Source organism: Phaenicophaeus curvirostris, chromosome 1 (assembly GCF_032191515.1).
Source record: "Phaenicophaeus curvirostris isolate KB17595 chromosome 1, BPBGC_Pcur_1.0, whole genome shotgun sequence".
Taxonomy (NCBI): Eukaryota; Metazoa; Chordata; class Aves; order Cuculiformes; family Cuculidae; genus Phaenicophaeus; species Phaenicophaeus curvirostris.
The window spans coordinates 82271577-82296063 of NC_091392.1; the positions used below are offsets into that span (position 1 = coordinate 82271577).

Consider the following 24487-nt stretch of genomic DNA (forward strand, 5'->3'; position numbering starts at 1 on the left):
AATACAGAGAAACCGAAGCCTCAGTTTTGTGGATTCCTGCACAGAGGAGAAGCCATATACTCTGTGGTAATTGAAAGAAAAGCATTGCAGTGGAAGTAGTATTTTGAGTTGAATCAAACAAGTTACATGAGTGTGAAATGGCAATGGCCATAAAATCAAATGTGCTGTTAATATAATATGCTTGTTAAAAGGAATAGAGCTTCTACTGGGAATTTTTTGTAAAGAAAAAAAGCTAACCCTTCCTGTGTTTAATCATGAGAAATCAAGTCTATTTGTGAAGGCACTTTGTGCGTTAAACAAATATGCTGTCATTACATTCAATTAGATATGTATTCAAATAATTTTAATATGAAGAGAGAAGAGTGTTTAGTGAGCATTCCAGTACTCAAATAATTTTAGTTTAGATGGCAGAAAATATATGTTGCCCTAAAGTTTAGTCATCACGTCATATAGGCATTCTGTGCTCCATTGGGAAAATACAATCACACCCTAACCGTTCCAGCTTTCTGATTCTATGCCTAAGTGTTGTCATTACTTCTGCTCAGAGCACCCAGACATATCCTGTCACAAAGTTATTTTTTGGTGGGAGTGAAGTGGAGCTTGTAATTTTACTCGATTGACTAATTTTCTTCTCAGATCTGCACAGTGGATCTTGGATCAAATATTCATCTTTCCCTTCACATGTGGAGCCCCCACTGTGTCTACCTGGTGTGTTTGACATTTAAAGAGTAAATGCTAGAGGTCTGACATGCAAATAAACACATGTGCTTGTCATTACCACAGTTTCAGAAGTCAGAAATATATCATGAATACATCTAAATTGCCAATGATGAGATTCGGCATCACCATTTTGTAATGTACATGGAGAATTCCATACTAGGAAATTGTGGAAAGAAAATACTTATGCTTATGATGTTGTTAGTTTGCCTTCTTGATAAAGATATTTTCACATATGTAAGAAGAATGTAAGTGTCCAATCCTGACCCCCAGGTTTTGAAGAACCTACACCATAGCTAGATCTTTTAATCTACAAATTGTGTGCTTGCTTTCACAATTTCAGTGTGTGAAAGTCCAAATCACAAAGGAAACGGTGGTTCTGGGGACTTGCTAGTTGATTTTATTCTGAACTACAATGAAAAGTTTCTTCACAAAACTTCACACTGAAAAAGCTTTTCAGAAAAAAAAAAAAAAGAGTCAAACTAATTTTGACTTGGAAATGTTGAAAAAGTTCTCCTGACACTTCTTTTTCATAGAAACAGAATGTTTTTACCTTCTACTGCTTAAACACTATATTTTAGTTTGACCTAAATCTACACATTTTGTTTTGGGCAAGTATGAAGATTACATCTTCCTGTGGTCTTTGGACGCTTTATCAGAGTTGGAGTGTGGGCTTTGCTTGCTTGGATTTCCTCATAACTTGGGTTTTGTAGTCAGGTTGTCTCTCCTGTGGAATTGAACCTTGTGAAAACGCCATTTCAGCAAAATAGAAAGAGAAGGAGATCCTTGAGGTCTCGCAGTACCACAGATGTGACTCAAAACTGAGGAGTTCATTTCAGTTTGGGCTTGGAACAACATGGCAGAATTTCAGTTTTCCATCAAAAAGATGGAATAAAAGCTTCAGCAAAACTTCCTGCACAAGGAAATGTTTCCCAATGGAAAATCACTGACAGAATTTTTTTAATCTGCTCTAGGATTTGTGCTATTACTGCATTGGCATGTTTTGAAAATTCATTAGTATGAAGATGTGGTTTGTGCACGTATAGGTACAAGTGTTCTGAGTAATATTTTATATCAGATTCCTTACTGCAAAATGAGTTCACTAGTGTCAGTGGGAGATGTTTGTTCACTCCCCATTGAGGGCAAGTATTCAATTAGTGTACCTCTTCATAATTCATGCACATGATATTTTTTTTGTAACTTGGGAAGATTTTTTGTGGGGTGGGGAGAGACTTTCAATATGCTTCAGATGTCCTGCTTAGTGTTACAAAGTTCAGTGAAAGTATCATACCTTGTTTTACTTCATACAGCTTGCTCATATCCAATAAAAGCAGTGTCATGTCCAGATAGGAATAATAATAAAAAATTACATTGCTACAGAGTAAAGTAACAAAGCTGCTAGCAATATGAAATTGGACTGATTGAATAGACTGAATTTTGATCATGTACTGTATAAAATCAATAGTCATACAGCATTGGCTCTGTAAGTCTCTGAAATACTAAAGTTCGTATAGTCATACAAGTAGAACAGGGCTGATCAGGTATATTTGAAGCAAATATTCAATGGAAGTTTTTCATATTGATATGCATTCAAATAAGATAAATTTCTAAAATACCTTTACCAAGTTTATTCTGTCAGTGCTAGATTTATTTGTTTACTTACTTCTATCATGGTCATTGTAGTAGGAAATCTAACCGCTGTTTATTTCTTCCTTAGAAAATTGCCTTCATGGTAGCATTAGGACTGGTTACTACAGAACATTTGGAAGGTAAGATGGCAAATGTTGTTTTACAGTTCAGTTTTTGAGTGAAATCATTTTTTGGCTGTTCTGCAGCCTAGAGGAATTGGTGATTCTGTCATCTGAAGGACAATGAAAAATCATGTGAAACATTATCTATGCACAAGTGTACCTTTCAGCCTTAAAGTAATGTGTGGCCTTACTTTGCTCTGCCTCCCATCCTATTGCACAGCTCAAGAGGCATGAGAACTGGTCTACAGTTAGCACCAGCAGGCTTAGCTTAAGCTGTCATTTGGGCTCCCTTGGTCATCGTGGTCTTTGAAAGGATATTTACAACTGGAGGATGATTGTGAAGTATAAAGCCTTGCAAGGCTCTGACCAGCACTAACCTGGTTGAAGAAAGAGAAGTTCAAAGATGTTTACCCAGACCTTCTGTAGCAAGCATGCCCTCTCCTCTTTCCCCATGAGAAATGCACTTTTTTTTTGAGTGTCATCTATTGAGTTCCACACAATAATGCATAAAATAGTGGTGAAAATCTGACATTTTAAGCAAATTAGAAAACTACCTTTCAGAAAGCCTCCTCCCCCCGGCCCCGTTTTCCCTATTTAGCCAAAAAGTAAACAAACTTCCAGTCTGACAGTCTGCTTCTGCTTTTGTGTGAGAGCAGCTAGCATGCCTTCCTAGACTTCTGAATATGAGTCAAACAGATATTGTGCATAAGCTAAATGCACTGTTCCATAGTGTTCTGTTTACTTTTCCGGCCTTCCAAAAATACTTTGCAAGAGTTAGCAGCTTTGGACCTTTCTTTGCCTCAGCTTTGTCTTTCTGAAAGCATAGATGAAAGGAGAGAAAAGGGTATTGTTTAGCAAGTTTGGCGGTGTTGTGCAGCGAGTTGAAGGTTTCTTGACAAAATCGGTTAGTTCTCATGGGCGCAGAAGATACAGCTATTTTTAAGAAAATGTCTACAGCTTGATGTGTTTTAGTTACATGCTCAGTTAATACGATTTGGTGTGGTTACACCAGTATAAGGAGAAAAATCTGGTACCTGTGTCAGCTGACGATTCTTGATCACAAAAAATGCTAATGATGTTTTACATTTACCACCCATCCCATGGACCATTATCAGCAAAATTCTTAGGAATTTCCAGTGTGCTGAGGTTAGATTTTATGTACTTTAGATTTAGGTGCATGCTTAGATACCTTGCTGACTCAAGAGATACCTACTATTTTACAGCTTGATTTCTTTTTAGTAAGATTCCCTCTGCTTCTGTTCCTTGGGTTTAAGAGAGCTTATGAATTAGGGAGAGAATATCATGTTAATTGTAAGCTCTCTTCAATATATGTAGCAGGTTTCCTGTGGGTCTTGTTGCCTATTTTCAGTGTCTTTCGTCTTTAAATCTACATTTTAGAAAACCATTTCATGTCCCAGTGACTGAAAATTTGAAAGCAGTTTAAAGAAACTTTAAGCCATTGGCCTTTTTAATCCTTTAATGGTAATGGATTGAAATGGAAATTAAAAAGCTAAAGCAATTTTGAGAGATTTATAATCCAAAAAGTGCAAATGATGACTGGTTCTTGTTTTCTTTGTCTAAGGAAAATAGGACAACATTTGAAATTATGCTGAAGTGCAAATTATGCTTAAAACAGAAAGAACTTATTTTTGAATAATTCTTCACCCTTTGATTTTATTGGAAGTAATATATTGTTTGTGTGGACTTAATGCTTATGTTCAAAAAGCCAAGTACTGCTCTGTTCAGTTTGTTCTACACTAATTGTGGAAACACACATTTTGATCCTCACTGCTATGATACTAGTCCCGCAGAATCAATTTTTTCAGACAAATTGTATTTTTATATTCCTACTAGCTTTAAATAAATGGCTCTCACCGAGAGCTCTTTACTATGAAAAGGGTATTTCTTCGTGAGTATTGGTGATTATAAGTGTCAAAAATACCCTTACAGCTTTCACATGCTAAAGGTTATTATTTTAGTGCTATGTCATATTTATGGTTATCAGCCATTGCTATTTTTCAGGAACCAATGGTCATTGCACAGTTCAGTTTATTTTAGTGCTTCTAATGTATTCCTCTATTTCACATTTTTTGAATTAAACAGTATCGAGATTGGGTCATTAAAAGCTTATTCACTCAGTATCATTAATTCACAGTGTTACTGCTTTTCTTCATTTTATTCATTAATTTAATGGTGAAGGACTGTGATCCACTTCTATATGGATTTCTTTATCAGGCTAGCAGCCTTTCCCCCTAAGGTCCAGAAAAGCATCTTTACCCTTCCTGGGATAAAGCTCTCTATTCTGCAGAGCTCAGATGCGAAGCATCTTTTGAGGCCTTTAACAGTAAATGAACAGAGCTGCTTCCATTGACTTACATTCTGCAAGGTACGGCTTTCACTGAAGAGAAATTGTCATTACGGGCTTGACAGAATGACCATACAGAGTGTTTATTGATGAAGGCAGCAGCTTGTTGGAGCTTTGCCTCCAACATAAAGATACCTTCAAATATGTTAATCTCTGTCAAATGTATTGCAGTTTAGAGATGTCCTTTTTTTTTTGTTTGGGTTTTATTTTTAAAATTAATTAACTAAGGAATAAAATAGCCAAATTCTGTTATGCACTGCATGGTTATAACTTATTAAATCTCTTTCCCTAGGCTATTAGAACACCTTTTAGCATTACCATTGTGTAAAAAAAAGTAGATAGAAAGAAAACTTTAAAAGAATTGTTTGGTTCAGGTTGTTCTAAAAATGCCTATCTTGTTTTACCATAGAAAAATAAAAATTCTGAAACGTTTCCATACAGGTTACTGGAATGTTTTATGAGGTTAGAATAAATTATTTATTTTTACTTTACTAAGTCCTGTTTTGAAACATAAATAATAACTTTTAGCAGAAGTAACAAGTAACAAAAGATAGTATACCAGCATGTGCTTCTGCTCTATCTTGGTTTGATTATTTGCAGATATACTCTTAGATGTATATACTCCTTGTAGCACATGCACAGACATTTTTTTTTCAGTTTCCATAAAGTGCTGACATGGTGCTCTCCCTCCCTGATGATTGCATAGGATGGCGTACGTCTTGAGCCATTTCAGTTCAATACTCTCTGTCTATTTCCACGTATTCCCACTGCTATTACTTTTTTTTTTCCAGCCAGCTTTTCTCTCTGTACTATAGTGATGCCTCCTCCAAAGCTACGTTTTAAGTAGCTACCACATGTGTGATTCAGACTCCATCAAATATTTCTGTTGCCTTGGTGAAAGCATGTACCAAAGAAACTCTCTCTTAAACCTGGGACCCAAAAGGGCAGAGAGCTACAGATCCTTAACAGTCCCCTTGTGAAGACACTCAGCCCAATTATGGACCCTGACACACAGAAGTCTCTTCTGTGTTAAATTCTGTTTCTTTTTCTAGGCCAATTAAAAGTCACAATCTTGGATCCCTGTGACAACCTCTGAAAAGGACAGCCTGGGCTGCCCTAACTCCAGCTTTTTCTCTATGTGGCCGCAAAGGTGCTGAGATCCCACAAGCCCTGGGTTCAGTGACCTTGTGGCAGGAACCATGGCTGCAGCTCACACTGCAGAAACCAAAGTAAAAAGTCAGCAGCCGATGCGCAAGCATCAAGGCACATAATTCCTCTTTTGTATTTTCTCTGGCATCTTTTGGCCTTGAGAGCATTCCATTTCTATGCACTGATGCTGGTATCAGGAACAACCATCTCTCTTTCAGTGGCTCTGTGGCAGGCTACTGGCAGGCTCCTGGCTCTATGTCCAGCATTTACCCAGCTGCTAAGGCCTATTTCCCTTCTTAGGATGGCAAAGAGTTTGGAAGCTTCAGGATGGTGTTGTGTCCCACTTAAAGTGAGCTCTTTGGAATCACTGGCAAGGTGTAAAAATGACACAAATTGCTCAAGAGGAGGATGTAAACAATATTTTACTAAAAAAGGTGCTTGCACTGAAACACTGGATGAAACAATCAATGACTCATGTGATAGAGCACCAATAAGAAACACTAGTAACACTGTATAGCAATCTTCTTAGCAGAACCAAAAAACTTAAAGAGCCTGATGTTGCCAAAGTCGAAACTAAACACCAAAAATGTGTGCTACAGCCTGCTGCAGCCACACTTGTTAAGGTAAAACAGAAGGAAAAGAGAATGAGGAGAGACAGAGAAAGAGAGAAAAGACAGAGATAGTTTATAAGAGAGATAGAAGAGATGAAAGATAGTCACCACCTTCCAGGCTCCACATGTTGTATCATGTGTTTGTTTGTTGTTAGGGTCCAAGAAGGTGGTAGATGTCTACGATATTGTAGGTGTATGCACAGTTACTTAAACTCTCTGTCCCTGCCTCTCACCTGGGTCAGGTCACAGATCAGGTAACAGGTTGAGACATGCCCTTCAGCACCTCTGCTCCTGTAACTGTCCGCTCTGGGGGAGAGGCATAGGGTCACATCTCAGAATCATCTGCTTTGAGACATTTTAACCCACACTATGCCAGGTCCGTACATATGGAGCTTAGCATCTCATAGGAAATACTTTCACAGTGGGACAGACCTCTTATCTGTACAAGATCTTCCAGTTTGGAGTCTATGTAGCACCAAGGATGTTAACAAGATGCTGGCAGTGGTTGCAGCCATGGCATTTATTATATGCCTTAGTGCGGCCTCAGATCACACATTTCTTGATAGTGAGTTTCTGTATCTCTCCCTGAGTCACATGGCAGCATAAGTCATGTCAGGCTGTGAATAAAGACTTGCCTGTACTCTTTGACTTGCCCTAGAAGAAGACATTTTCTGAGTGAGAGAGGTGACATGTTCCTGTGCCGGTGGGAAAACCCAGTCAGAATATACAAGTAGTTGTTCTGTTTTTCTTGTCTATCCAGTTTCCTTCTGATACATCTATTATGCCAAGAGTGGCAGCTTAGCCAATAGTCCTTCATCAATGAAAAGTTTCCAATCAATATCTTGGCAGTACAAAATCCATGTAGAGTGTTGACCTCATCTCTAGGGATACCTCATCCAAGATATGACTGACAATGCTAATACCATTTATTGTAGGAACACTTAAAGTGGTATGTAGCCCCTTTTACTCCACGGGGAAGTGATTGACATTTGGAAAGTGTGCCTGGAAACTTGACCTATGTATTGGGAATCCTACTCCCATGTATCGTAAACACCTGAAAGCTGAGCTGTATCACGCTGTTGGATTGCAAAATGGAGATAGCACTCAAGATCCTGAAGGCCGTTTTCTGGCACTGAGGATGTTCTGAGATAGACCTCTTTACCTCAGACATTAATGAAAGATGCCAGACCTTCTGCAGAACCGGATGGTGTCCTGAGTTTCTGTTTAGTGTGTCTCTGGTCCTCTGGGCTGAAGGGCTAGTGCTTCTGACAGTTTCTTGTTTTGAGAAATTTACTTAGAGCAAGACAAAATGAACGTATCACCATTGTGGGGGCATTTAAACTGACAACATCCCTTCGGCACCTCAGTGCGGATTGTAAACTTTCCTTACCTAAGAAACATTTTAGAACAGAGTATCAGCCCAGCTGTGCACTCTTCATGTCATGGGATGTCATTGGGTGACTCTTCTTTCTGTAGTAGGTCTGTTCTTTCTTATCAAAATCAAAAGTAGGCTCTGCAATACATGGTTATAATAATCTCACCATTCTGAACTTACATCAAGAGCTGGAAAAGAAATTCCATATGAAGGGAATGAAGTCCTAGCTCAGATAAAAGTAGCATTAAATCTGCAGATTTCAGTGGCCTAGGAATCCACTCACTCTTTCTGTATGTGTTCACAGAAGTACATGCGTGACTAATAGTTGCTAAATGCGGTCCTCAGCGAGTACCATCTTGAATACGTGCTGCTGTTCACCAGAAGGGAGTTCTCTTGTATTTCACCTTTTCCAAACAGGACCGCAGAGCCTATCTTTGAGCTGCTGTTTCCAGTGACAGAAGTACATGAATGGCTTGTAACAACATTTTGCATGCTCAGGATCTTGAAATTATATATTTTTGGATGGATAAATCATCATGCCCTAGTTAGAACTGAATCTAGCAATGCCATTCTGACCATGCTTTTTCTAACTCCACAGAGGAATAGTAAATTAAGTTTAAAAGGATCTCTCTGCTTTCATCTGATATGAATTACAAGGCTTAACTGCTTTAAATGCTTCATTTTCGTTAATAAAAGACATTGATAGTACTTTGAAAGCTCTGTGTTGATGCTTGCTGAATATGTGTCTGAAGGGAACATAATAAACATCTTGTGGGGTATCAGAAGTCCACCTTGGAAGAGGGAAAAAATAAAAAAATACTGCCTGTGTTCTGAATCTTACAAGGAAAAGCTTATTAATGTCACACCTTGAACTGCAGCAAATATTAATGCTGATGCAATCCAATTATAGTTTAGAAACTGAAACTGAACACAAAGCCCAAGGGCTTGAGGGTGAGAGCATCTTGCTTAACAAGTTAGATCTACATTTTTCCCCGATGAATGAGAAACACACAATTCATGTTTCTTTCCATGGTTACAGAAATCCAGAGCAAGCGTCAGGAAAGAAAGAGAAGAAGCACAGCAAATCCAGCCTACAGTGGACTCTTGGAAACAGAGGTACTTTAGCATTCACTTTTTTTACCACAGTTCTATTTCATGTCAATAAAAGCTTTAAGTGCTTCTTATTACAAAAGTATATATGAATGCAGAACCACACATTTACTTGTAAAGAGATATTGATGTGGAAAAGAAAGAAAAGATCTCATTTCAGTAGCTAAGCAACAGGTTTCCACCCCACAACATCAATTGCTTCAAACTAGAATTCATCTTAGTTTTAATAAAGGCCAAAAGGACTAAATTAACGTGGGACCTAATTACTCTTTCACCCATGCAGATGGTCCCTTTAGGTCACAACTGAAGAACAGCACTGCATTATGTTCAAACTAACATTGCTATTTCACTTTTCCTATGTGCCAAATAATAAATGGAGAACTTGGCTTTTTTTATTAGTGACATTCATAAAAGGGATGTGTTGATTTAAGAATCAGTGTGCTCTGCAGGGGGTATGGAAGTCTGTGTAATAAATATAATAATGCATAATTAAAACCAAAGTACTCTAGATAATCTCTGTTGTCTGTTACACTTACATGCTGTTACATTTATGGTAGTAGCAAAATTTGGTCCTACATAATATTGTAATGTAAGCCTGATGTAAAAGCAATGTATAATAGACTTTAACTTTTTCTGAAATGTTTTTTTCCTTGTTTCTGAAATGGCATATATGCATTTATTCAGCATATTAAAATTCCAGCTTTAACATTTAATCACAGTTTGAGGTTGCTGTTTGAACTGCGTACAGCAATGAAACTTGCAGCCAGTTCTCCGTTTAAGAAAGATTCCTCTGAATTCTTCAAGTGATTCCTCTGAATTCTTCAAAGAAAGTGATTTTTCTTTATTTAGATACAAGCGATGCAGAATCTTGGAATGCCAATATTTCAAATTTCTGTGTTGGCAGACAGCAAACACATAAGAGTAAGAAACCCACCATGGTAGTCAAGCTTCCTAGTGGCTTGCTTGTTCTTTTTTTTTTGAAAAAAAAAGTGTTGGAGATTTTTGCACTCCCGAGCAGCTCCAGGCACTTGAAGTCTTCAGAACTCCTCAACTTTTCTGTAGCAACTTCTTCAGAGCAAATACCAATGTCCATACATCCAGTATTTAACACAGTAGGAAGCTTAGCCTTGCTAGCATTACATTTATGGTCTCTTTATGTTGTGATGAGATTATTAAAATGCTTGCAGCAGCATTTTGGGGCTGTTGTCTGACTGGTGTTTGTGAGAAACTCAATTATCGTGGAGCAGGGATGGAGGAGGTGATGGAGGAGATCTGTTGCATCCCTAGTTCATAATTCTCATTATATCTATTCTCAAAAGCATATCCTGAAGTGAAAGATGGCATGGAGAAAGAAATGTCTGTGAAAGAGTCCTGTGGCTGATCAGCTGTGTCCTCATTAGGAGTTGTCGTTAAGTACTGACCATGGGGAATGCCCTTCAAAGTAAAATGGAGGCAGATGGTTTTTCTCTGATCAATTAGCTGCTCAGATTGATTTGCTAATCAGTGAGTTGAGGTATTTTGTGGCATTTGAGGCATTTTGGTGCAGTTTAATTTATGGTTAGTCTACTGAATGATCTTTAATTCATGATTGTTTAAATTGAAATTGCATATAAATTAGACTTTTTATTTGCCAACGCCCCTCAAAACGGCAGGAGCTCAGCATCTGCAGCGGTGATGCTAACTTCCTTGATTACAGATATGTGATCACAGTCTTATGTCTTCACTTGAATGTTGTGCTTTTTCTTTTCAAAGCTTTTTTCTTAAAGAAAAAAAAAAGCATGCCATTCTATTCCCCTCCCTCTGTACCTTGATTTTTTATTTTTGCTTGGGTTTTTTTTGCATTGGAAATGGTTAAGTTTCAGGCTGCGTATTTTTTGGAGGAAGAAACATCAATTCAAATTTCAATAACAGTGTGGCAGGCACCTGTGTATAAAGGAACAGTTTACTCACCACAGAATAAGTCATTTATTAGTAAAACCCCTCTAATTTTCCTCTAAGCAGAGTCTAACGTCTAATGGAGGAAAATGTTACTATTTTCAGTCCTGTTGTACAAGTATTGGAAGCCTCAGGGAAACAATTAGGAGTTAGATAGACTGTTAATGAAGGTGGGTTTGCTATTGACCAACAGCTTTTACTGTCTGACAAGTTGGTTATGGGCTGCATTATATTGGTTAAACACCTCAGTCAGGTGTCCAGAGGTCAGGTGTCCAGAGGTAAGTTTGAGTCTTTAGTGACCTCAAGAGACTGAACTCGCTACCAGTACACATTAACTTCTGAAAGACAAATATTTGCTTAGGCCCTAATCCATGACTTGCAGATGAAATACGTTCCTACAAACTGTAGGCAAGTGACAACAGAAGGTAGCAATGCTTTTCTGCAGGTGGGAAACCCATCATCATTTCTATGTGGAAAGAAAGATGTCATCACACAGCAACAATTTATTACACAACTTCTCCTTTATGTTGTTTGTCTGCTAGATTTGGAGTTACTCTTGCTGTTGCTTTGCTCTTATCAACCTCTGGAATATATCCTGGAACTTAATGGCTATAAGTTGGAGAGGGGGAGATTTAGACTAGTCATAAGGAGGAAATTCTTCACGATGAGGGTGGTGAGGCACTGGCACAGGTTGCCCATGAAAGTTGCGGATGCTCCATCCCTAGAAGTGTTTAAGGCCAGGTTGGATGGGGTCTTGCTTGAGCTGCCTGATCTTGTGGGAGGTGTCCCGGCCCATGGCAGGGAGCATTTAATTAGATGATCTTTAAGGTCCCTTCCAAATCAAACCATTCTATGAGTCTATGGTTCTGACTCAATCAATAAAATTTGCAATTTGCATTTCTCTCTTGTTAATAAAAATCTAATGCACATCAAAGTGTTCTAATGAGGAATTGTTGGAAAGGTAAATAATGAACTGTTTGTATGACTGTCTCAGGGGTTACCAATGAATATTCTAAGTCACAGAAGTGGATTCTGGATAGCTGGTTGTGTATGAGGGAAGCTTATGGAGGTTGTTAGTATGAAATGGTAAGAGACAGCCAGAGCACTGTTCAATGACACTGGTTTGTTTCTTTTCCCTTGTAGCGGAAACGCCTTGCATCAAATTATTTGAATAATCCCTTGTTCCTTTCAACAAGAGGTAAGTATATTTTAAGATGAATATGCTACTACTCTAATTACATGTTAAATATTTATTAGTAGGATTTTGTATTAGTTACTGCTAGGGTACCACAGGGCATTACTTTGTGTAAGGTCTCTGCACTTTTTAGTATGCAGTGAAAATAGATGGTTTTCCTGCAAAAACAATTGAAGGAGAAGGCTAAAGGTCAAAACTGTGGAGAGACAGATCCAAAGTTTCTGCAATCAGTGGAAAATCCTATCTCTAGTATTGTAAGCAGCATGCAGTGAGAGAATTGCCTGAAGAAGGCAGTGATGCCATCCCTAAGTGCTTAAAAATATATAATGAAAAATTGGGATTTAAAAAAATAATTACTGTTTTGGGGTTTTCGTTTGCCTCTTTTCATCAGCTTTAAAAACTGCTGTCTGTCCTCAAGGGCTAGAAATTTACCATACCTTGTGCTTTAAAAACAGCGGCTGAAAAAACAGAGATTTTTTTCCCACTCCAAGTGCAGGAGCCATAAATCTAGATTTGATGGCCAATCTTGTATTAGTAAGGCCTTCAGATACTGAAAATTTCATGGTGAAAGCCTTAAGAATGAACAACTCAGAGGAGCCATTTGGGAATGATGATGATTAGATTGTGTGAAGAAGCGCACTCCAGGAAAAACGTGCAATGTATTGAGAAGGGAAAGAGTTCAGAGGTGGGAGATGAAACAAGGAGAACATTGTGTACAGTTTAATTATTCAGACAGGATCCATGTAGGATTTTAAGAGAGAAAGTAAGAATTTTAAGTTACATTGCAGAAGAGGAGAGAAAGCCTGTAAAGATATGTGATTATACCCTTGTCCCCGTTGCCTTTATAACGTAGGCTCTACTATTAGAGGTAAAAGAAGACATGTCTTTTTCTAAGCCAAATATTATTTTGATGTTAGGAGCATTTACAGGGATAATTTCAATTAAGACATGAATTTTTTCAGTGTTTGTTTGATATCCCTGTCAAGTGTCATGTTTAGTGCTTGACCTTTCTGACCCCATCTTGAATTTCTGCATCGCAGGATCACCAATTGAAATGCAGTAAGGCTTTTTTCTACCTTCAAAACTTCATGTGCTTAAGGCAGACAATTGGCTTAGTTACTGTGTGTCTTTAATGCATTGGGTCTCAGAGGACAAGAGCGGTTATTACATGGTAAACAGCTATGATGAGATGCCTCTTAGCAGGAACCCATGCTCTTGTGAGCCCCAGTGGAAAGAACATTATTCCTGGCTTAGTTTTATCTTCAAAATTAAAATTATAATTTATTATTTGTTTTATCATTGCACTTGTTTTTCCTGTGTACGCACATGGAAAAACAGAAGAGAATGGCAACGTTAGCAAGCTGTGCTCTTAGCCCCTCAGTGGATTTCATTTAAGTTAGGGTTTGATATCTCTGACCTTCTTTCTGCTGTGTGTTTCCTGTTTCATTTGCAAGGAAGCAGGCAAGTGACAGAGCTCCAGTGATGCGACTGTCTCAGAGCTGCTTGGAAATCAGCACTCACTCTTCTTAATTGTTAGTTCCTCTTTGAGTCCAGTGTCATTGTTTTTTCCAGCATCCAGAATCTGTGCTGGGATTCTGTGTGTGCTGACAATTTTAAGATGGACTTCTTCATATAAGAACTCTCTGCTTCTGTAGGTGTTTTTTAGCTGTATGCACCAGATGCCATTGTGCCAGATGCTGTGCAAGCTCTGAACTGAAGGCAGATGCTGTCCCAGACAGCTTGACGCTGCAGTGATATAGTTGTCCATGTTCAGTGCAGAGCTGACTGTCGCTTCTCTTTTAAAATGCTCATTTAAAAAAAAAAATTGTCTTCGTTGTAATTTTTCAGCAACTGGAAGGCAGAATTGGACATATTTTAAAATGCTTAAAACTTTATAATAGAAGTGAGCTGAGAAGAGAAATAAACAAACTAAAATAATCTCTATGAAGTACAAGACATAACTGTCATTTCCATAAATGCAGAAGAGAGCAATTCTTGTAAATTTTCAGCAAAATGTCAATTAATCAGGATACGTTTATCTGAAAATGTCTTATCTGAAACGAGGTCACATTCCCTGACACGTATCATTTGTTGAAGAGACTCTTCTCTTACCAAGCCCCTGTTTACCTGAACAACATTTATATCCCCTGAGTAATTGCAGTGTCATACTGTAGTGATTCTCTGCATGTGTATTTGAGTATATGAAGTGACATCTACAGATTTTGTAAGTCTGTGGTTATTTATAGAACTCATTGCCAAAGGATGCTACAGTTGTTGGGAAAAGTAGACAAATTTAGGGAAGAAAAATCTATCTAGGGATATTAAATATAATAACAAAGATGCAAGGTTAGGGAAGCCTATAAACTGCTAGTGTCTGTAAGGATACATATGGAGTAGAAAAACTTACTTTGTGCTTGCCCTGTTCTTGCACTCTGTGCATGAGTGGCAGCGCTGGATGCTCTTAGCAATGAACCCCATACTTTATAGACTTTGGTCTAACTTAGGTGAACCTCTTCCTTCATTCTTATGTTCCTCTTCTTATATGTGTATGTGGTGTGAATGAGTATGTGTCTTCTCATGTATGTGCACATCAGTGTATAAAAAGAATGTGTAACAGCAGGAAACAAATCCCGCACTGGTCTGTATGTGAGAGATCACTCTGTGGCAGCTGTATTCCCATTTGTGATCAGAGAAGGAGCTAGAGAAGGAGGGAAGGACAGAAATATCAGTTTGGTTTTTCCACTTTAACCCAAAGAAGGGCCTCCCCATCAGTTGTTTGTCATTGGGAACAATGTGCACCAGCTTCTTAGAAATTAGCTGCAAAAATTACAACGCACTGTGTGGTTTCCATAAAGCTATTAAAATTTTCTGGCTTTTTATTTTTGCACCAAGGTGTGATAATTTTCTCAAATATTTTTGTGAAAGGCTTGGCCTGCTTTCCAGTGAGCTCTGATAGTCCTTGTTCTTGTCAGGCCGTGAATGCAATCACTACAGACTCAGTTCATCAGCAGGTCAGAAAATCTTGGCAATTTGGATGGGAATAGTTTGATGATAAAGAGTTGATGATAGCATAAAACTCGTTTCCACAAGTAGCTGACCATTTTGGCCAGGAATCAGCTGAAAATTTAAATACGTGTTTAACAGTAAGTCAGTGGCACCATTTTCATACTTGAAGTTAAGTGTCTGCCTGAGCGCCTTGCTGGTTTGTGGCCAGGCTGTTCATCACACAGCAGGCTGAAGTCCTTAGGAAAGACTTTTGGATTAGTGACATGCAGAGAGGAGGTCCACATATAAGGTTTTTTTTATAAAATAGTCTGTGTTTCTCATACTTCGACTTTTTCGCATCAGATCTTCAGACACAGGATTCCTGCAATGTAAATTTTGAAATCTCAGATGCTAGTTCTACTGTTTGCTGTTGCATTCTTTCCTGCCTCTGTTGATTTTGGTGATGTCCAGATCTCCCGTGTCATAGCTTGACTAAAATTGCTCCCATAGCTGAGAACTAGCATTCACTGCAGCAATGTATTTCCCACTAATCTCTTCTCTGCCTTTCTTTCATATGCTAGCAAATGAGGATCCATTCTGGAAGGTATGTCTAGCAAACTTTGTGTATTGCCAATGTCTTTCTCATCATCATGTAATTCAGTGCTTGCTTCTGATTATTGTAGTCTCTATCAAGGTACAAAATCGTAGTATTGTCCTTGCCTTTCAAACTGATTGTGTGAAACATTTTCCACTTAACTAAATCTTTGGGCTCTTAAGTTAGAATTTTAAAGAGATGAACTCTTGGGCTTTCATATGCAAGGCTTGAGTTTAATCCCTTTGTAGAATCCACTGGTTGAGAAATTGCTAGTCAGATTTGAGGGTTTAATGAAAATTTTAAGAAAAATGAGTATCTATTCTAGTTTGTATAGATTAAATCTCTTTATATTGAGGCTGAAATTAAGACTTTTTGAGCAGGTAATTTCTAAAGAGTAATATTTGGGAAAACAATTTTTTGGCAAGATTGTGTTGGAATTCAAGATATAAGCCTGACTAAAACTATCGTGAAACATTATAATTAATAGTCCTAAAAGTGAAAATATGCTTTTGGAATTAACAAAGGTACAGAATTATTATTCTCCTTCTTTGAAAAGCACTACAAAAATTTAGGGGTTTTATAATGATTCACAAGCCATGAGAGTTTCAAAATCAGTATCTCCTTTATTAAAATGCACTTAATTATACAAAGAGTAATTAATGTTGCCACCAGATTAGCATAGCAATTTACTACATGACATTGTAACTTTGTTGATGAGTCTTAGTTCATTTTATATATTGCTTCAGACAAAGTACTAATCAGTCTTGCTGGAGAAAGGTTGTCAGAGCAAGGCTGTACAGAGAACAATTAGTGCCAGGGAGAATAGAGAGACAGAGAAGCCCCCTAGAGGTGTTCTCACAAGAGGGGGACATAGCAAAAGGTTGTGCTTGAGCATACTGTTTTCCTAACTGCTCTTTGATGCAATGAGCATAAAACATGGAACTGTGCTTTTTCCCCAGAAACGTTTCCTTGCTTGCTTCCTTCAGCTTTGGACTTGAAAGACAAGTGATCCACGTATTGACTTTGACCCATGCTTCAAAATAGAGCTGCACATGGTGATGCATGTGTTGGAGTGACACAATATCAAAACCAAGTGAAATAATTCCTGTGTCACAAGCTGGCTATATTAGTTGACTCCCTCCTGTGTTTGATTAGTTCCCTTTTATTTTTTGACCTGTTTCAGTTTATGGAATTTGCTTCTGGCTCTTTAGTTTGTTCATTTGTATTTGTTGCTATCCTACACCATTATTTCTGTCTTCTTCTACAGCAGCCAGGGTGCTTTTGACGATTTGATTTTGTGTTTGAATGACCCTATCTGCTGCAATAGAGGCTTTGAATGCTGTATAGCAATCAATGGATTGACTTTAACCAAGTTATCCTTCTTCTTCTCTTGCAGAATGAAATCCACCACGATGAACGCTGCACTGCTTGCAAGCGCGGTGTTAACTTGCAGCCATGTGGCACATGTCCCAGAGCATATCACCTCAACTGCTTGGACCCACCTCTCAAAACGACCCCCAAGGGGGTTTGGGTCTGTCCGAAGTGCCAACAGAAGGTAAGCTACATGGAGCGTGGCATGCTAAGAAAAGAAAATGGGAGAAACTTCAAATTTGTGTACTGCTAAACTAGTCTAACCTATGGTCACAGGTTAGGGGACCACATTAGCTAAAGTAACACTGAGAGCCTTTTAGTACAGTGTGTGGCATTTCTTTTGGGTATTTTCATCATACTAGAGTTAGAACATACATTTAGCTTCCCTGTATTCACATCAGCTGAGATTTGTCGTTTTAAAATGTCTCTTCATTTCCTCTGTTTCCTATCTTTACAATAAAGCCACCAGCATGTAGGTTTGCCAGATGAGTAATGTAAATCTTATAGATGAGGGAAACAGTGTCAGAAGAAGACACTGTTCACCAGTGGATCTGAAAACTGTAAGGAGAATGCTTCCTTTTCTTTAAATGATGTTTATTACACGCAACTATTGATCATAGCCCTGTCAGGAATGCTAATTTGTCTAGTTGCTGTGAATAACGCTGATTGCATGAACAGGGAAACAATTACTAAAAAAGTACAGTGCCACTAAATTGTAGAGTGGTGGCTTAAATTTTGTGCCGTAGAGTTCTTTGTGTTTAGTATTGAGATAACTGCCATGTTTCCTTGAAGGAATGTCAAGGGGAAATGCTAGCAGGCAGTTGAAGAGAGCTGAGCAGCCCGGGATTAGATCTGTGCAGCTGTGTTTTTATCTGGCCCAGCAAACTCTTTCATGCTCAGCAGACAATACTTTTGACAGTGTGGACATCTGCTTCTCAAGGGCTGAAGAATGTCTTCTGGCCATGGCAATGAGAAACAGAGGATTTGTAACCCCCTTTTAGCACTGTTTAGTGCTGTTTATAGAGATGTGTGAAGGAGTAAGCCCCAATGGAGACTGCTACTCAAACAATTCTCTTGCCCTTCAGCTTGCAAATTCTTAGAGAAGGACCCTAGATCTTGTCCTGCATTGCTATGAGGCTAGAGGAAGAAAAACATTAATGTGTGTCTTTGTGAGTCCTAACTTTTTATTCTTTCCTGGGCTTATAGGTGTTAAAGAAAGATGACAATGTGCCATGGACTGGAACTCTGGCTATTGTTCACTCCTATGTTACTCATAAAACAGGTAGGGATTAACACAGCTATGGACAAGGTTCCCTGTTCATGACGGGCGATGCCATTTGAGTCCACAGCTATTGACAAGGTTCCCTGTTCATGACGGGTGATGCCATTTGAGTCCTTCACGGCACTAATATTAAAGTTATAAAGCTACCAGGTGTCTTGACATTATTAAGCAAAGGGCCATAAGGGGTTGTGGCTAAGAACAGCGGGTCACTTCTTCCCTTTCTCTCAGTTTGCTTCCTTCACTATATTCGCTCTTCAAGGAAGCTCAGGTGCACCTCTTAAGAACTTCATTCTGTGGATGAGGCTGTTGACAACATGGTGCCTTCCTGAGAACAGGACTGCAAATGGGATTTTGAGGCAGAATCATATCAGTATGGGAGGCAGAGAGACACAGTCAGGCTAGGCAGAGCCATGTAATTGGGTATGTAGCACGATGCTAGGCTACTGTCTCAGATGCTACAGCAATATGAACTCCTAGTTGTTTTGGTATTGTTTGATATTGCAATAATTAATATCAGATGTCATATGATATCTGTGCATTGACCATTACTCTTTTTTTATTTCCCTATTGCACTTTTATAATGGGCTGCTTAGGGCGTTAGATCATATTTGTAAGGAGCTTTGTGAAGGTTTGGTACTGTTATGATCTGTGCTTTTCATCCAGGATTGCTGAACTATTGCCATTCCAGGTGGCTGACCTGTTCTTAAATACCATTCACCTCTTTTCTTGGAGACCGCCAGGACCACATGTGGTCCAAGGCTTAATTCTCATTCATCTAAAAGGTGCAGTCTAGCTGCAAGGTTGTGCTGTGTGCTAGCTGTTGACATAGACACATTCATGCAAGCAGAAACTTCAGATTTATTTGGCCGTGTGTGATGTCAAAAGGGTAACGAGACCTGAAATTTACCATTCAAAATACTTGCTTCTGCTTTGTGTTGTGAAGCTCAGTTTTGCTGTTGTGTCCTTTCCTTAACTTCTGCATCCTTAATCTTATTGTTCTGCAGTCAAAGAAGAAGAGAAACGGAAGTTATTAAAGAGAAGCAGTGAGCTGAAGAGTGAGCTTAGACAGTTAGAAGAAAAAGATCGACTTCTCAACAATGCAGTCAAGGTAGGACACCTGACTGGGGACAGTTTCCTGCAGGGATACATATAAGGAATTTATGGCTAAAAAAATGGTATTTTGTGGCTAGAAAATTATTTATGCTCGCACTCTACAGATGTTCAAGTGTGAGTGTGCTTCTTTGTGAGGAAAAACACATGGATTTCCTTTAGGCAACAGGCTGAGGAGAAATCACCTAAATTCCTGTTGCACATAGAAAAAGCCTCCAAAATAGCTGTGGCTGCTTTTCTTGTTGTACCATACACAGCTCTGATCTAAGCAGTGACTTTAAGGGACTTCCATTCTCCATGTGAAAAATTTAGTCACAAGCATGTCCTCACGTGACAGCTGCTTATCAATTAGCTCAAAACTCTTGAGTTTAGGTAGAAATAATCTTTATTTGTCTCAGGGGCTAAATATTATAATGACTGCTGCATGACTGGAAGAGGATTCACAAACGTTTTCTCTGAGAATTCATTTAAAAGCTAGATGTTGGCTGGAGATGTCTCCCACACATACCATGCTGAGGATCAGTCTCTGGCAGTAGGAAGTGGGCTGAGTTCAAAGCCATAATTCCTATCCTTCATGGGTGAAGAAATTTATTTGGGGCTACATCACCTTGGGCCAACACTTAAGGACTAGCCGTTATCCTGCATGGCAGTCTCAGTAAATGTTTGAAACTTTCTTACCCTGGAAAAATCAAAGTGGCAGCTCCAAGAGTAACTGGTCACTAGTTCTTTTACCACTGCAGTTATCCAGAGGAGGCATGTTAAAATATTTATTACATTCAAAATAGAGCAGGAGGAAAAGCAATAACTTATTAAAAGACATCGCAGTGGGGAATATTCCCTGTAAGAGTGTGTAGCCACCATCAGTACTAATGGAAACACACATATATATGAAGAAGTGACTCTGGGGTACAGAATGTCTTTAGTAGGTAGGAGAGTGCAGCGGCATGAGGTTTTTGAAAAAAGAAAATAATTTGTGGGTGCAGTAAGCTGTCTGATGTATGCTGGTGTTGTCAAAATCAGTAAGATTTCTAGAATCAGATTCTTTCAGTGGGCAGTGCTGTCTGATTTAAATGGTAATATCAGCTGATGATTGTATTTATTGGAGATATCTCCACTTGAAAGGAGGAAAGCAATTAAAGGTGTTCAGCACAGAGCAATTTCATTTCTGACGTTTGCCTTAACAGAGATTTACATTAGAGAGCATAGTTACACACGCCACAAGTGGAATGGCATTGTTTGGCGAAAACAGAATATGATTTATCCTTCATCTGATGTTTCACTGGTCTAAACCAACCTCTGAGTAGCTCCATGTGTTTGCTTTTCCAACACCTCAACTTTCAAGTGAGCATTTCTAGCTTCCCCAGGACTGGTGACTGCCCCCACTACCACAGGCATTCTAGACCATAGCTAAAGAGGAGCAATCTGCAGACAAGTAACCAACTTTGCCAGACCCCCGGGCCCACTGGGAGAGGGAAAACAGGAGGTTTGGGATATTAGAGAGGCCACCATCCCTTTCTATCTATCAGACAGGCCCGGGTTTTTCATTGTCACATAGTCCCTTCCAGACCAGTTGATAGTATAAAGGATGGAATGTTAACTGGAGCAGCACAGAGTTAAGAAAGGAAAGTAGAATTACTGATTCTTCTTTATCTCTTCTTGGGGAAGAACGGGAGTTTAAAAGACATTGCACTTAAGGATGTGGCTTGGCAGTGTTAGGTTTATGGTTGGACTTGATCTTAAAGATCTTTTCCAGCCCAGATGATTCTATAAGGGAGCTTTGGGATGCATCTGTTTGGCTCACACTGTCATACTCACTTTCCTGTAGGTTTGTATGAAGCATTTCAAGTGATTGTGGAATGCAGTTTGGCCACCTCATGGGAAAAAGACTTCCTTGTGGCTGCAGTGGTGTCATATTAATGGTTTTGATCACGTTTTCTGCCAGAAAGATACTGACATCATGTTTAGAGAGATCAGCTTATCTTCACTGTACTGACTCCCTAAAATTTGTGGCACATGCAAAATGCATCATGTTGAGGTATATCCTTTGGGCATGTATCAGTGCTATTTGGTAAGATTTAGAGACCTTGCTGGTAGCTTTGGTACTTTCCAGTAATATAGTTATCACAGTCCCGTGCCAATAATCTCTTTGGAGCAGAGAAGGCATTTCTGCCAGGTTGTCTGCAGGATGGGGTTGGAAATGTCCTCTGAATGCATTTGGCCTGGGATGAATATTGTTACCTTAGACAGCTGCTGCAGTGTATGCAGCGCTGGTGATTACTCCATTCGTTAAGCTGTGGTTTTACTATCCCCAAAGGAGAATATACTTCATTTCAGCAGGATGTGCACTCAAGACACAAAGGGATGTTTGGAGAGATGTTTGACACCAATTGGAATGTATCCTCAATCTTTCCTTCTCTCTCCCCTTCTCTTTCTTTGACAGAAATGCTTAGAGCTAAAAACCAGCCTGTTGGCCCAGCAGAAAGGAACTCAGTCATCACTGGAACGTCTCAAAACCCTCATTAGACTGATACAAAACGAGCAGATGATTCAGGTTACCATGACGACCACCACCACCTCCTCCCTGCTAACTGTCCCCTGGATCAAACCCTCCTCTGCCTCGGCTGCCATGCACAAAGCCTTGCAGCAATCACAGGGTAACAACTGACAGAGCCGGCTGTGAGAGAGCGAAGGAAGGAGGGGAAAAAAACTTTATACACTTGCGCAGAGGAGAGATTAAACTGAAACGAAGGAGAGAAGGAGCAATCTCAGTTTTGATACGCATAGAAACTTGCAAACCAATCAGTCCAGTTTGTAGGTCACTGTGGCAGCAGGTTCCCATGGAGCGGGTTGTGCTGCAGTTTTGTATTTGCCGAGACCTTCAGTGCTTATGAGATTTTTTTTGTTATGTTGGCCTTAATGTATTTATGACTAAGGATGAAGCGGAGAAGTTTGGCCGATAAGAAGCGAGATATCCTTCTGTGGGAGGCAGACAGTTTTCCAGTTCTGCTTTAAGGGGAAAATTTTCAATGCAAAGAGTTAGTGAGCTAGTAGAAAAGTAGTTGGGCTGAAAGCTATTTGTGGGAGGGAAGTTGGTGAGATAACCAGAAATTGAATTACTTAGGACTTGACATGGATTCTTATCAGAGAGACAAAGTTGGCCCCGTTGATTCAGGTGACCTGGAGATGGGGCCATTTTGACCAGAATGGTGTCATGGACACTCAAAGAGCCTTCGAAACAAAATATCATTTTTTTCAGTATTATTAGAGTTGAGAATTGCAGATATTTAAATAAAGAAACTGTATGAAGTTAGCATTTCTAGTAAAATATTGAAGTATTTTCATGCTGATGCTTCTGTATATGCGTTCCGAAGTATTTAAAAAAGTATGACTGTAAAACTCCTTACTTTTTTGCAGGTCCTTTTTACTTATTTTGCTATTGGTGTATTTTTCTCATGGAGTTTTTGTGCAAGATTTAGCATAAACCATAATAGTCGATATCTTTGGCAGGTTGGGTTTTGTTTTTTAAAGAGATTATTTTAGGGGTTTTCTTTTTTGTTAATTTTGGAATTTTGTTTTTAAAGGAAAAAGCAAATAAATATTCTGTTTTTGGTTTCTTGCCAGTACAGATAATATGCCAAAAAGATGACTTTCCATTTTTGTACTGCATTTTTATTGTTAAAAATATGTAATGTTGTTAATATTATTATTATTGGTTTTTTTCTTTTTTTGCTTGCAGAAATCTCTGCTGAAATGGTACAGGAAAAAAAAAACTGCCTCAAGGGGTTGTTTCTCATACTGGATAATATCAAGATTTCTGGGGGAGGGACAGGCCATGGAAAATTTTAAGGCTTTGGGGTTTGGTTTTTTTTGAAAGTTGATTACTTTTTAAGATTTTTGTTGGATTTTAGCACATTTGGGAAGCATTTAGCATTAGCCTGAGAAAATCCCAGTGCGCCTGCTTATTTCACTTGCTAGTCTTCCTGATACTGCAAGGGTCTGCCTGGCCTCCCCGCAGGCTACAGGTCCCCTGTCACCCTGCATCCTGCCCGGGAAGGTAGTGATGGGCACCCCGGTTTTTCTCAACATCACACACTAGACGCCATCGTCTCTGTTGTTTCTGAGTTCTCTGTCGATTAGCACAACAGGTACTTAAAGGAAAGCAAGAAGCCACCAGAGCATGACACAAGGCTAGTCTCTCACATCAGCATATCACATGGTGCCGAATATCCTTTTTTGTTAAATACAAAAAGAAAAAACAAACCATGAGGGACTGGCTTTTCCCGTCACCCATCACTAGGCAGCACATGGTCCCTTCAACCATTTTCACAACTCCGGGAGAAACTGTGCAGTACTATACAAATCTATTTTAATACACAACACTCAGTTGAACAAGATTTTTATATTCTTTTATTGATGAACAAAGTGGAGTAAGTAAAACACAATTGTTATACATTGGTTATTGTATGCCAATTATGCATTCTAATGTGGCTTGCAATGTAAATGTTTTCAGGTTTAATGATTTTTTTTCCTTCTCAGACAAAACAAAAGGAAAAGCGTGGAAGGGTGAATATGTGAAGAATTTCTGAAGAAGTGTCTTGGACTGTTAAAAGTAGTTATTTTAAAAAGGGGACTGTCCAGTGGATAGTGTGCATAGAAAAAAAAAAAGTGTTTGTCTTAAATATGCCAATGTAGTTTTACTTCTTTATGATGCATTAAACTTGATTGACAATTTAAAGGTGTTGTCGTCGTTGTATCCACTGCTAAGGGGCAGCAGCGCGGCCTGCTCAGAGCCTGCTGCAGCGACCTGTTCCTTGGCACAACTCTAACTGAGCGGTGAAAGTGAAGGGTGCTGATTTCTCCACCTCTGTCTTCAATTTTCAGATTTAAACAATGCCAGAATTACTACAATACTTTCTATTTTCCTTTTTCCAGGAAG

General features: G+C 38.9%; 1 protein-coding gene across 1 annotated transcript in view; it reads left to right on the plus strand.

Annotated features, from left to right (window-relative positions):
• Positions 1–23277, plus strand: part of PHF21B (PHD finger protein 21B) — a 174888-nt gene extending 151611 nt beyond the window's left edge. Inside the window, exons 8-15 of the mRNA XM_069851299.1 lie at positions 2435–2486; positions 9008–9084; positions 12157–12211; positions 15775–15797; positions 17185–17343; positions 18366–18441; positions 19446–19549; positions 21992–23277. Of these exons, the coding sequence (XP_069707400.1) occupies positions 2435–2486; positions 9008–9084; positions 12157–12211; positions 15775–15797; positions 17185–17343; positions 18366–18441; positions 19446–19549; positions 21992–22216 (771 nt within the window). The 3' untranslated portion in view covers positions 22217–23277. The remainder of the gene's footprint in view (positions 1–2434; positions 2487–9007; positions 9085–12156; positions 12212–15774; positions 15798–17184; positions 17344–18365; positions 18442–19445; positions 19550–21991) is intronic.
• The last annotated feature ends 1210 nt before the right edge of the window (positions 23278–24487 follow it).